The 14,468-nt window shown below is 34.8% G+C and overlaps 2 protein-coding genes across 2 annotated transcripts in view; both read left to right on the forward strand.

The window, feature by feature from the left end:
* LOC110028689 (serine/threonine-protein kinase tricorner-like) overlaps window positions 1-4,217 on the forward strand; it is a 38,698-nt gene extending 34,481 nt beyond the window's left edge. Inside the window, exons 12-14 of the mRNA XM_020730637.1 lie at window positions 3,345-3,429; window positions 3,526-3,582; window positions 3,705-4,217. Of these exons, the coding sequence (XP_020586296.1) occupies window positions 3,345-3,429; window positions 3,526-3,582; window positions 3,705-3,835 (273 nt within the window). The 3' untranslated portion in view covers window positions 3,836-4,217. The remainder of the gene's footprint in view (window positions 1-3,344; window positions 3,430-3,525; window positions 3,583-3,704) is intronic.
* A 6,781-nt stretch (window positions 4,218-10,998) lies between these two features.
* Window positions 10,999-13,366, forward strand: LOC110028702 (patellin-4). The gene is made up of 4 exons (XM_020730667.1): window positions 10,999-12,110; window positions 12,218-12,342; window positions 12,432-12,576; window positions 12,807-13,366. Exons 1-4 carry the CDS (start codon window positions 11,262-11,264, stop codon window positions 13,053-13,055), a joined length of 1,368 nt encoding a protein of 455 aa, XP_020586326.1. The 5' UTR covers window positions 10,999-11,261; the 3' UTR covers window positions 13,056-13,366.
* The last annotated feature ends 1,102 nt before the right edge of the window (window positions 13,367-14,468 follow it).

A 14,468-nucleotide genomic window follows, 5' to 3' on the forward strand; every position in this document is an offset into this window, starting at 1 on the left:
TTTCCTTCGATTGTTCACTCTCTCAGGAGCATACAACTCAGCAAACTTTGAGCAACTTCTAAAGGAAAGCATCTTCAGTAGTGTATATCACTACGGCGAGCAATGCTTGATGGATGTTCATATGAAATATAGAGTGGAACCTCAACATTACGGTTTAAGAATCTTTGATGACATCACAACAAATTATGAGCCTCTTGGATGTAGTTTTGCAAATAACAATAGATAGGGATCTTAGGCATAGGGTAGTCAACTTATCAATGAGTTTATCATAAACATCAATAGAAGGAATTTTTGTTTCTGACTTTCTTTTATCTCATTCAATGCTCTAATCGATTGATAGCCCAAGCAATGAAGTTGTTGCACGTCAACCCAATTTGCAAATCTAAAGTATTGAGCTTCAGACATGGCCATCCAATCAACGTATCTGATGTGGGAGCGGAACTTATCCTACCCAGGTGGAACGGGCGTGGGACTCGAAATCCCGTCCTATGAGAAACTGTAGCAGGAATTCCCTTGCTTATTGAGGACGGCCGATCCTTGTGGGCCCAATTTATTATATATTGATTTCTAATTGCGATTTAGTTTATATTTTAGTATAAGTATACTGTTTTAGAACTTGGTTTGAACACTTATTTTGGTTTATATTATTTGGAGATATTTTATCTTGTTTTTCGATTTGGATTGTTGCGGTTTTTTTTTTTTAAGTGGTGAGTCTGTATTTTGAAGGTGTTGGGCAGTGGAATTTCTCGGAGTCGGTGCATAACTAGCCGCCGGCCGCCCCCCTTTTTGCTGTTTTCTTCAAGGACTGTAGCCATTATCAGATTTCCCCATCCAATCTCCATCTACTTCACAGATTCTCTTATGTCTCATTCCATAACACCTCATTGCTAGGTCCGATTCTTAAACAGCATCTAGGAATTTTAAAATGGTGCAGTATCGTTCCTTTTTATGTGAGTCAATTTGTGATTACTTTTGGGTCTAGACGACCTTAAAAAGGAGGGGTGGTTTAAGAATTCCATTTTGACTTTTCCGTTGATTTCATCATTAAAATCTCTCTCATTACATGACAGTTATATTATGATGTTCAGGATTGCAAGGAAACCCATCGGTAGTGTTATTAATGTCATTCATGTTGCATGGGATGAGGCATTAAGCCATCTTATTAACCTATCAGTCACTTGACTAGTCGTGTTGGTCTATATATAACTTAATATAATCATAACAGTCACGCAAATATTTAACTTTATATTCTCAAGCCTTTTTTTAGAAAGGGGTGAGTAAGGTTGCAAAGTCAAGACGAGCAAATGCCTGTTCGAGCTCAAGTTCATTTATTAAGAGCTTTTTCGAGCTTGGCTCAAGTACGACTGGAGCTTGATTCAAGCTTTTAAGATTATGTTTGAGCTCGAGCTCGTTTATAGCTATCATATTGAAGCATGATTTAAACTCGATTCATATAGGGATTATTGAGCTTATTGGCGAGTAGCTCGTTTAACAAATTAAATGAGCCTTACTCGAACTTTAACCATTCTTTACTCCAGCTTTATATAAGCAGCTTGTTAGGAAAAATAACAAGCAATATCAGACGATGCTCGTTGAACTTTGAAATAAAAATTTAAACAATAATGTTCATGAATGAACTGTAATCGAGCCGTAATCAATTTTGTTAATGAGCTTTAAATGATATTGTTCTTGAATATTAATGAATGAAACAACAAGTTGTTCAAGCTTTTTTAGTTAGTAATAGCGTATTCATGGAAGTGTTCAAGCTCATTCAATTTATTAATCAAACGAAATGAGTTGTAATTGAGCCAGAAATACGAGTAGCTTATTGAACGCTCGGTTCATTTGCAACCCTAGGGAGGAGGTGTTTAGATTTAGAAGTGAATTGCACTATCATTCTCATTGGGCGTGGCTTGAGTCATTTTTGGTTTGGGGTTGAGGCTTAAAAGTCTAATTTCAAGAGAGGCCATGCAATTGTCTGATTTGTAGCGAAAGGATATCATGCACTCTTGTTTTTCTTGTAAGTGGAGGATGCTATCACACCTACAATCTATATGGCAACCTTGATATGGATGACCACTAAAGTTTGTTATCAGGGAAGTTACCAAGCTAAGGGCTAAGGGGAATATACCTAGGGTTGGAGTAACTAACTCATTAATATGGATTTATGGGTGTAAGTTTTTAAAAGGAAATGTAAATGTAATCCAATTTTAACCAAAGTAAGTTCGATAGATAAATAACCTTATCAAGCAGTTATTTATTGAAATTCACTTGATTTTAGTTTGTAAACGCCATCAAATGTGAGCAACCTTTGTTGGAAATGCAAGTGTAGAGAATAAATTAAAAGAAACTAGATAATTTTTTTGGCAAAAAAATAAGGATCAACTTGCTTTGTTATTAAATGTGATGCATATGATTAAATGAGAAATTTTGTTTTCTAAATTTTAAAGTTGAAAACTTTACTGTTCCAATTAATCAAAATTAACGAATGTTTAGAGTTGCTACTGGTTGAAGGTTCATGCAGTAATGCAAACTTGATGAAAGTTATTTTTTTTTCTTTTTTTGGTATTTTATAAAATACGGGGTGACAAGTTAAGAGAGTTAAGAAAATACAATGTGGAGGAAGAATAATGATGATAATGAGGCTTAACCAACCAGATGTGCAACGCTTAGCCAATTTTCATTAATTAAACAACCATCACAAAAGCCAATATATGGATATGTAGGACGAGAAAAGAAGGATAAATGGAGGGAGGGAAAGGGAGGAGGATGTTGTTGGCCGAGGGTTTGGGAAGGAAAAATAAACCAATTTTGTCGAGGAATTTGAAGAGCTGAATAAAGGTTCTGTGAAGGCCTCTAAAACTCTCTTAATTGTGGTTTCCAAGGGAAGGAGAGGACCAGTGGCTTTTATGAGAAAGTGGGTGATCGCTGGCTATCGTCTCATGGGAGGAGAAATTAGGTTGGTTAAAATTTTATCGATAAATGCTTGGCACTAAAACTTACACTATATATAGAGTCCTCACCATATCAATACCACTAAAATATAAATACTTTATAAGTATTTTAAAAGAAAAAAAAAAGACCTTAGTGACTATTACTGTAATACTCGGCATCACATGACTTTCAAAAGGTTGAAAATAGCAGGAAATAAAATTTAGGGGCAAAGCTATGAAAAGGAAAATGCTGCAGTCGAGTAATTTTAGACCATAATGCTTGGAAAGTGTCAGGTATATTATTTCATTTCTTTTTGTCTATTTGATTTTGGAATGGGTTCCCGGATTGCTGCAATAACTTGTGCATGTTTAGATAAAACCAATAGACTTCATCTTCTTGTATCCGTGCAGATGCTTCCATCCAAGGATGTGAATTTCGTTGGTTATACGTACAAGAACTACGACATTGTTAATGATTATGGACTTCCCGGCATCGGTAGTACTTTCTTTCCTTAACTGCATTTTCTTTACACGTATTACCTGCTCTATTTCCGCCCTGAAGCAATTAGCTATAATAATGCCGCATTTTCAGCTGAGTTGAAGAAAAAAAGTAACAAGCCGAAGAGGCCCTCAATCAAAACCTTATTTGGTAAATGTTTTAAGACAGCTGAACTTTTACTGTTTTTTTTTTCCTCAAATTTTCTTAATAGCACCACAATTTGACTGAAATTATGATAACTGATCTCAATCTTCATCCTCACATTTCTACAGAAACGGAATCTCCTACCAGCCAGCCCATGCATGGGAGCTTTCTCAATCTTCTGCCTCCACAGCTGGAGGTTTCTGAAAGCCCAGACGCATCACCTTCACGAACTCCACCCAATTCTAGCAAGCCATCGTGATTTGAAACTCTAAATCTCCACTAAGATAACAATTTTTCACTTAACATGTTTATAATCATAGTAAAAGTTTAGAAGCGTGACAAAGGATCGCAGAATAATGGTGGAATCCTTCCTCCTTCCTTCCCATACGACTTCTGTGTATTAGTTTATGCACGCCCCTCACTTAAATTAATTAAAAGTGGGGTACCAGCTTTTCTTAGTTTGGTCTTTACGCTGTACTCTGTCGAGTGCTGCTGTGGTGTTCCTCTGAGTCTGTTTGGCCTGTGAGCCATATAAACTGATTTGTGCTTGATCATTTATGTTCAAGATGAATATGTAAAATTGCTGTAAATTTAACTTCAATTTTGTTAATCCAACATGTCTGCTTCACTCAGCTATTCGGGACTTTTCCTTGTGTAATCTAGCATGGAGATCATCTTTCTTATCTTTACATTAGTAAAAGTTAGTGTAAATAAATCATTAGTCGTGGGAGTAATTGATGCATGACAAATGTAGAGCACAAATTTCTTTTCTTGTTTGTCATTTTCCTTTTAATGATAATTTTTTGACTCTTGAGAGACTGGGTTATATTATTTCTCGGTTCATAATATGACTGATTTATTATTATTATTTTCTTTCTAAAATTACCACCTGACCCCTTTATGGCAGCTAGATACTTCCTGTATGAGTGTGTGGTAAGGGCAGCGACGTGATGATAATGTGGCGTCATACGGTACTTTTGTGTTTGGTAAAATTAAGTCGAGACATGATTTGTGGTGATTGCTTGAAAGTTGTGATTTAATTTAATTTTTTAAAAAATATAATAGTCACTGAAGCAGCTATAAGACTTTTTCATTAAACAGTTGCAATGGTTGGGCGTAAACGAGTTGAACACAAGCTGTTCGTGAATAATGAGCCGTTTTGACAGATTATATATAACTCCAGTTAACAGGAGTTTTCATATAACATCGGCATTCTGTTCGCTATACATCATCACAATTCTTCTTCATCTTCAAATTCCCTTTTTAATCTTCTTCGTCTTCAAGTTTTTTCCTCTTCAGCGTTGTCAAACCAATTTTGTATCCAGCTACTCCATATTTAACTCCAAATTCATGTAAATGTCTGTTTTTTCTATCCGAACATGCATGTTGAATAATAAAATCCTAGGAGTAATAATTCCTTGGGCCGGGGTGGTAATGTAATTTTTTTCTTCTTATTTTTATGGAGTAAGTGGCCAAATGTCACACAATTATTGGTGTTCAGACGTAATTTAACGCTCAAATGCGGTCTAATTATTGCGTGCGGAGCCGCGCATCGAGGCTGTATGATAGTGGGTCCAACTTCAGTGAATATCATGGTTGTGATCGGAGAGCGCACGCAGAGTCTCCACACGCAATAATCACTCTCGAATGTGATACGCAATATTTTTCCCTCGAAAGATGGTGTTGTTGTCTGTGATGGAAAAGAAATTTATTGTGGGAGAAGTGTATGGTGGTAAGAATCAATCCTAGATTTTGATTTACATGCTTTTGTTATATGGTTTGTTTCAACCAAAAAAAAAAAAATGGCTTTGTTCTAAGTTATAATTATATATATTTTTGTTTAACTAAATATTCTATTACAAACATATTAGAACCAATCTAACAAACTTATTTTAAAGGGCAATTTGAACACTTGAATGGCATTATTATCATTGATTTAATATATATCTTGGATAATTATAAAATTTAAGAAATTTTTCTTAAAGGACTTTATGGTAGTCCAAGGAGAAGGCTCAATCATTTGTCACTTTTATGTTAAAATTGTGGAGCAAATCTTCTTTATAAATTTTTTTTTTTGCACAAGTGCACAAGTCATGATTGAATCTTTGAATCTTTGCTTTAAATGTAAATCTTTGACTAATCCATTTTTTTTGTAGGTTATGAAGTATTTTGGATATCTTATATTAATGAAAATATTTTGAAGTTTGATCATTTATTAACTTTCATAGATCATGTAATATTTTGTGGATTCATCTCTTCACACCAATCAATTATAAAGATGCACCATTCCTATGTTTATGTATTTGCTATATTAGGGATTTCATCTTGATGTGTTTTACATGCTACTATTAATGCAATAGCTAGTAGCAAAAATTTTGACTTGAAAATTTCAAATTTGAGCATGAAGGATAGGAGTATCAAAATTGTCAAATTTTAATATGACTTTCATATTTTTATTGCTCATTGATTGTTTGATATCAATGGATTTGCTATTGTTGAACATTTTAAACCTATAAAAATAAATTTTTAATCAATTTTCTAGAAATATGCACTTTTGCAACCATGTGATTCCTGATTTTTTTTTTGTTAACAAAGAGGATGCTTTGTGTGTTCGGACATAAATTTAAATAATTGTCTTGCTTTTTTGAGAAGATCCTAGCACAAGGAAAACCATCTATTATTTTATTTGATGATTTTGAGCTTCAATCTTCAATTTTTCAATAGCCCTTCGAACTCTTCTATTTTTGCTTCGGAATCTCTCTGAATCGCCCTATAGTTGTTTCTAGTGATCCCTATAGTTGCTTACTGTTTGCCCTTGTAAGTGGAAATTTTTCTTTCAATATTTTTGAGTATTAATTGCTCAAGGAACCTGAGATATGTAGCATTTTTTCTAAGAAAATTGCAGGGACATTGTAGACTTAAAAAGACTGATGTGCCAGTTTATGATGGGTCATGGTCTGAATGGGGTTCCAAATTTGATAAGATCATCACATCTACTTGAGTTCATTATCTTTATTCTTGCAAATAGAATATGCCATCTTTTCCCATGCATTAGGCCAACTCATGTACATTTAAATGAGTTGGCCTAATACATAGAGGAAGGATATTGAATTATATTTCCAAGTCTAAATACAATGAACATAAAAAGAAGAAAGTGTTTAGGAAGATTTACATACATATCACACAATTCTCATGTATTTACATATCTTACACCCAAAATTTAATTTTTATGCCTGTACCACTTTAACTATATTTAATACTGAATATTTTGCCTTTTGAAAGTTAGTTATAGTGGTATTTTTTATGCGACATGAAAAATTTAAGTATTGTAAATATAAAAATTAAAGTTTAATTGATAGATACGTAAATACATATAAATTGTGTGGTGTGCAAGTAAACTATTAATCAAACTGTTACTTCGGTCATTAGAAATGTAGACGTGGAAGATCTGCTTATGTATTGTGATTATGAGTTCTCAAAGGTATTTTCTAATGTTGGAATGTGCAGGTGGAGAATGCCTATAATTTTATTCTATTTATTTAGTCTTTAATATAAGGGAGAATATTATTCTGTATAATTGAATTATATACTGACACCTTTAATGAATAAGGATAATAAAACATTGATTATATATTTAGGGATTAATTGAAGATTATGATTGAGTTTTTTAAAATCATTGGTTTAAAGAGAAAATTAATGCATTAATTAGAAAGATTAATTCCTATGGTTGCTGAGCCATTAGGATAAGAAAAGCTAAATACCAAGTTCTTAATGAATTTTCTGATTATATCTTTTACTAGGGGCATTTACATTCATACCACCTAATTCCTATGTATTTACATATCTAACATCTAAACATCATTTTTCACATCTATATCATTTGAATTCTTTCGCATCTCATACAAAATCGGATCATTTTAATTTGTTTTAACTTTTAAAAATTAAAATACATATGTTTATGTTAGGTAAGGTTAATATAACATATAAGGGACATATGCTGGAGTGGAACGGAGCGAGCCAGTGGAGCGGAGCGGAATAATCTGTCTAATCGGGGGAGCTTCGTTAAATGGGTTCGGGGTGCGGGGGCAACGGCCCCGCGGTACTGTACAGAGATAATTTTGTGATTACATATTGTACGTCAGAGTTATATATATGTTTTGGTAGTAACTCCAGACATATTCTGTATTCTTTCCTCCTTTTCTGAATTGATGGAAAGTCGCCGCCATGCTCTCTAGAACGTAGACATCTTTGTCGAGCCTCATAATTTCTCAACAGTTTATGTATATATAAGATGAAATGTATGTAAATCATAGTATTATACATAAGAATTGAGTGTATATGTATGTAAATCTTCCTTTTTAATATCCTCAATATTAATTTTTAGCAAAAAGAAATTGAATTTATAAAACATGAAAATAATGCTTATGCATGAAGTTGCGTGCAAAACATATGCATGATTAAGAAAAAAAAGGAAAATCAAATCATTAGTAACGTAAGAAAAAAAAATTGAAATCCGTTAAGAGGAGGAATTGCGTTGGGGTTGGACAATGGCCATGGGTCCCATTTGAACTGGCATTCAGCGTGCAACAGGACAAAGGTTCAACTGGACAATGTTGCACGGCACCCTGGTCCAGTGGATCCAAAATTTAAAGGAATCAATTAAGTGGTATTAAAATAATCTCCATGATTATTTCAGTTTTAAATTTATAGAATTATAAAAATAATTTTCGATTATTTTTAAAATTATGAAAATTATTTCAATCCTAAATTAAAGAGTTAGAAATCATTTTGATGCATTTGTAAAGTTTAGAATTAAAATGCTCTCATATGAATACTATACACTTTACTCATAAGATTTTATAGGGTGAAATTCACGAGAAATTATTTCGTACGTACACCGCATGTAATGTTCGATCTCCACCGTCGATCACCACAAGCAAATTTAAAAAAAAAAAGTTGAAAGTGGGGTCCACCGAAATACATATTTGCGGTGATCGACGGTTAAGATCGGACACCGCATGCATCTCTGCATGGGGTGTCCGTATGGAATAATTTTTTGAAACTCACGGCCGAAGATTGAATGATTGCAAGAAAATTTAAGCTAAAAATGAATCAATTGGGGACTATTTTTAGCTACTTTATAAAAAGTATTGAAATTAAAAAAAATATGATTATTATCATTATTATTATATTTATTGTCTATGAATTAAGGACGTAAGTTACCGTTAATCGTATAAATGAAGAACTATGTTACTCTACAAAACGAGTCGTCCAAAATGAAAATTCGCTCACTCTAAAATTCCTTTAGTTAGTAATTGTGAAATGTAATTATTATTTTTTAAAATAAATTGTGAATATTAAGTCGGCTCACGGGTTAAGAAAATTGGCCAACAAATGAAAAACATAGAAGTTGGCAATTAGGTCATCTTAGGGCTACAAATGAAGCTAATTGAGCTGAATCGGAGCTTGTACAAGCACTACTTCGTTTATGAAAACTTTATTCAAAATTTGCTCGGACTATATAGCATTGTGTTCTGTTGAGAAAGAAGGGCAAAGAACCTCTAGAATCAAGAATAATAAATTAGAGATTTAACAAGCCTACGTTTTCACGAGCAGAGCGATGAGCGGTGGTTTTTATTTCCTGAAACAGTTAATCTCCAGTTATAAATATATATATAACCCTAGTTGCAATTACAAAATTATCCTGTACCGTATCGCAGGGCCTTAACACACTTAATGAAACTCTCCCAATTGGAAAAATACTTTTATTCCGTTCCGCTCCAGCATCTGTTTCTTATCCGATATATGAGTCATACCTAACATGTTCAAACTTAGTTGATTTAAGATCAAATTTAGCGAGCTTAGTTCAAATTGAGATTAAAAATTTAACTTAGTAAGAGATGTACACACTTTAGTCTTAATCGAACTTCTTAAAAGATTTTTTCACGAACTTTAAATAATGCTGATCATTATCATCAATTAGTCGAGCCACAAATTGTTTAAACTCATTAACTTAATAATCAAGTTGTCAGGAAAAAGCATTTGAATTCGTTGGATTAGTAAATCATTGTCCATGAATAAGTAAATTGTAACATTCAATCATTTGCAGCCCTAATTTTTTTCTATTTTAGTAATTAAATATTAAGTTATGGAACTAATTGCATTCATAAAATATTTCTTATATGCAACTGTATTTTCAAATAAAAATAAATTTGTGAGGTAATATTTGAAGACTTGTGCCAAAAAAAAAAAAATCTCCGCGAATGTATCTACGTATTCTCACTCTAAATGAGGTAAATATTGAATAAAATAATTTATTTTAAGTTTATAACAATCATTCATAGACTTCTTGTGGAAAATAATAATAGTAGTAACAATAAAAAAAAAAAATATTATATCTGTCATCTAAATAAATAGAAGATGACATGAATTGTACAATATATTATCCATAATGTGGACCACATATCTACATTACGAGATAAAATATTTTTCTTAAATTAAATCAAATTATTTAACATACATATTAATTTTTTTTGAAGTTTAATAGAATATAAAATTTAATATTATTAATTTTTTTTAAATAAATTAATGATTTTTTTTTTGGAAAAGCTGAGTTACAAAATGAAAACTCAACATTACAACTCACACAAGTCAAATAATACAAAGTAAAAAACCAGAAACAAGACTCGAAACATCAGAGTAATACCAAAGCAAAATCATAGACAAAACCGCAGCAACATCTCTCAAACAGTCATTAGAAGCCCTACATAATCCATAGCATCATCCAAAGATTCCAATAGAAGAATCACTTCCAAAGATTCCAATAGAAGAATCACTTGGAGGCCCAGCCTCATCCGCAAGAGATATGAAGGAATGATACTGAAAAATATTGATGAAAAAGCTCTCCTATGCAAGTACTGCAGCTGAAGATCCATAAAAACCAACAAAAATCACAGTTCTTCCAACCATACCCACATCATCATCTGAAGACGATAGAGAATCCCTTCATGGCTCAGCTCCATCCTCAAGAAATAAGAAGCAATAATATAAAAGATTAAATGAAAAGGTTCTCCATTTCGTAAAGACAGATGCAGATCCAAATATAACAATAAGAAACATAGTAATTCCAACAAAAATCATAGCATCATCCGAAGATACTGATCGAAGAAACTTTAGGAGAACGAAAAGAAAAATAAAATTCCTTCTATGATTAAATATATCATATATATTTAAAACGGTTGAATTTTAATTAAAAATGAAAAAATTATAGTTCAAACCATTAAATTTGATAGGAATATCAGAAATAAAGTCGGAGAAAGATGCTAAAATAATTACAGGTGTCGGTCACACCTAAACTAGCCGTTGGGCAGCTTTAAAAAACGAAAGAAAAGAAACATTAAAGCAGCGGTGCGGTGCACCTGCGGGCCCCTACACTATACCCCGCACATTGTAACCACGACCCCACCAAATGGAATAGAATACTCCAACGGCTCTCTAGCATCGGTGGACCGTTGTTGTTTCACGGGCCCAACCACGCTTTTTTCCCTAATCTTCCCCTTCCTCGCCTCCCATATATAGGAGCAGAGGATTTAGGGAGCCAGATCCCGCACAAAGCTCATCACCGACAGCCACACGGTTTTGACGTCCATCACTCACTTTCTCAACATCCATCATCTCTGCCGGCGATGACTGCGGAAGTGAGCCCGGAGCATACCCAAATGGCTGAGTCCCCTGTGAATGTTGAAGAACCCCTGAAGCAGGAGGAGACTGCAGGAGAGGAAAACAATTTGGAGGCTTCCAATGGCAAGAACCCATCTCCGGATCTCATCCCAGAAGTCGATGAGAGGAGAGCCTCCTTCAAAGAGGAGAGTAACTTTCTCTCCGACCTCAAAGAAAGCGAGAGGAATGCCTTGTTTGAGCTGCAAAGCAAGCTTGAAGAAGCCATAGCCCAAGGAAATCTTCTTGAGAAAGACAGCAAAGAAGCAACGGATCAGGAAGGCCGAGATGCTAACAACAAAGATTACTCAATATGGGGAGTGCCTCTCTTGCCAAGCAAGGGCGGCAAGAGCACCGATGTCGTCCTCCTCAAATTCCTCCGTGCCCGCGAGTTCAAGGTCAAGGATGCCTTTGAGATGTTAAAGAATACTCTTAGGTGGAGGAAGGAGAACAGGGTTGATTCCATTCTTGATGAGGTGGTTCTCAAGGATGAGTTTGGGAAGGCGGGTTTCATCAATGGCATTGATAGGGAAGGGCATCCTGTCTGCTATAATGTTCTTGGTGTTTTCCAGGATGCAGAAATCAGCAGGATAGTATTCGGGAGCGAGGAAGGGCGCAAGAAGTTCTTGAGGTCGAGGGTACAGCTTATGGAGCAGGGGATAAAGGAGCTTGACATGAGGCCTGGTGCGGTTTCTTCCATGCTCCACATTACTGATCTCAAAGATATGATTGGTTTGTCCAAGAAGGAGGTTAGGGATACCCTTAAGCTGGCTGTGCAGCTTCTACAGGATAATTACCCTGAATTCGTAGCAAGACATGTAAGATTAAGCTTGCTATCTGTTAAGTACATTTTAAGATTATTAAATACAAGCATAATTTAATTTTTGTTATAAACATATAAACTTCGTCTGTTTTCTTGCTGCAGGTAGTTATAAACGCACCTTTCTGGTACTATGCACTTAATGCAATCCTATCCCCTTTCCTAACCCAGAGAACAAAAAACAAATTTGTTGTTGTTCGTCCTGCGAAGGTTACTGAAACCCTTCTCAAGTAAGCCATTTTTTTTATATTTTGAAATCCTTTCGTTCGTGCATCTGGAAATTTAGTTAATCAGACAAAAAAATACTACTCTTGATCAGATATATTTCTGCTGAGGCTATTCCTACACACTATGGCGGTCTTAAGCGTGAGAATGATAGTGAGTTCTCCATGGAAGAAGGGAGAGTATTGGAGCTGACTGTTAAACCTGCTTCTTTTGGGACAATTGAAATCCCTGCACTTGAGGTATGGCCTTAAGATTTTGAAACTACAAATATTAGTAGTAGTTTGTGTTGATTCCTGCAAGTCTTATTCTCTGTATATTTGCTGAAATTCTACTGCACGAAAGTAGAAGTGTTTTCCTCTACCTATTGTATTGATTTACGGACGATATTTATAAATTTCCATTAGTTCTATGGAGTTCATCAAAGCCAATATTTTTTATTTTGACGTTGGAAAGTTTATATAAAATGCAGACAGGAACAACTGTCCTCTGGGATTTTTCTGTCCTTGGTTGGGAAGTGAACTACAGGGCAGAGTTTGTGCCGGCGGATGAAGGCGCATATACCGTCATTGTCCAGAAAGGAAAGAGAATAGGGGCCGAGGAGGAGCCCATTCGGAACTCATTCAGGAACAACGAGCCTGGCAAAGTTATTCTTACCATTGAGAACAGCACAGTGAAGAAGAAGAGAGTCTTCTACAGATACAAGGTGACGAGTGCTTGACTGCTTGAGCAAGTCTTGGAAACTCTCTGGCTTTCAGTAGTTGTGATGGGGTGAGAGTTTGTAAGTGCGTGATTTTGGGTTTGATTTGGAGAAGTTCGTTGGTGGGTTCACAGTATATTTTTTTTGATGGTGGGGTTATAGCAGTGTGATTTTAGGTTTCACGTGGAGAAGTTTGTGGAGTGGGTTACAGTTACTATTTTGGATTAATGGGTTGGGTTAAGAGAGCATTGATTTGCCAGGCTCGTGTGAGTGTGTGATTTTAGGTTCATTCTTTTGTTAAGAAAGCATTGATTTCAAGCATCCAGATTCAATTCTATTTCATCGTGATTGTGCAATGGTTTATTTTATTGCTGAATGTGTCACTTAACAACAGTAAACCTCTATAGCCTCTGAGGTTTAGTTGAAAAGAACTGCTATATATATATACATAGAGAGAGAGAGAGGGAGAGAGAGATTGCTCTATATAGCAATAATTTGGTACATATTTGATTAATCTTCTCACACTTATTTTTAAGCCACACACATAAATGACATCAGGGCATGTTGCATGAAAGTGGTTCGGCTCTTCTGTGCATGGAGAGAATATTTTGTGCATAATTTGTATGTGCAGATTAGGGGTGTACCTCTCCACTATTCCTCTAAGTACCCCCATCCACACGTACGGATTTAATCATCACATAGTATTTTTTCTTGTGCATGGGGAGCATGGGGGATTTTAGTGATTGGAGCACCAATTTTATTCGATCTATTACACAAGTAAATGTGACCTTATACATGTACATTTATGCTCATATTTATCTAAGTAAAAAAATAAAAAAGCAACTACAGTTTGCAGCTCTTGAAATATCTGCCAGAACAAAAGTATGCATACATTAAATTCTTTTGGGATGTAATATTCTATATGATTCATGGACTCATGCAATTAGGGAGATAACTTAAAGATGTGTGGAGAAGCAATGATTTAGAGAATTTTTTGAGGTGTGGAATTGAGAGATAGTAAGGACAAGATCCCCCTCTTTCCTCATTCATTCTTATTTATATACTCAAGAGGGCTATGTACCCATGCATGAGTCCTACTCAAGAGCCTGTGCAACCAACCATGCATGAATCTAGAAAATAATCATAAAACTAGGTTATATGTTATGTAGTGCGGAGTCTGAGCAAACTCGATATAGGCAAGACTATTAGTGTGGGTTGTCATGATATTAATAAATAGTAATATGTATGTCGACAGATGAGAATTCTTTTTTCTTTGTCTTGGAGAGCAGCTTGTCAAGTTCTGTGATGTAGCCAGGTAGTTGTTAGTAAGTTTGGTGAGAAAGTTCATCTAGCTTTTACGGGTGTGTGAAGAAGCAGTGATTTAGAGAATTTTTTAAGGGTGTGGAATTGAGAGATAGTAAGGACGGGACCCCT

The sequence above is a fragment of the Phalaenopsis equestris genome, unplaced genomic scaffold, assembly GCF_001263595.1.
Source record: "Phalaenopsis equestris unplaced genomic scaffold, ASM126359v1 Scaffold000522, whole genome shotgun sequence".
In the NCBI taxonomy this organism is placed as follows: domain Eukaryota; kingdom Viridiplantae; phylum Streptophyta; class Magnoliopsida; order Asparagales; family Orchidaceae; genus Phalaenopsis; species Phalaenopsis equestris.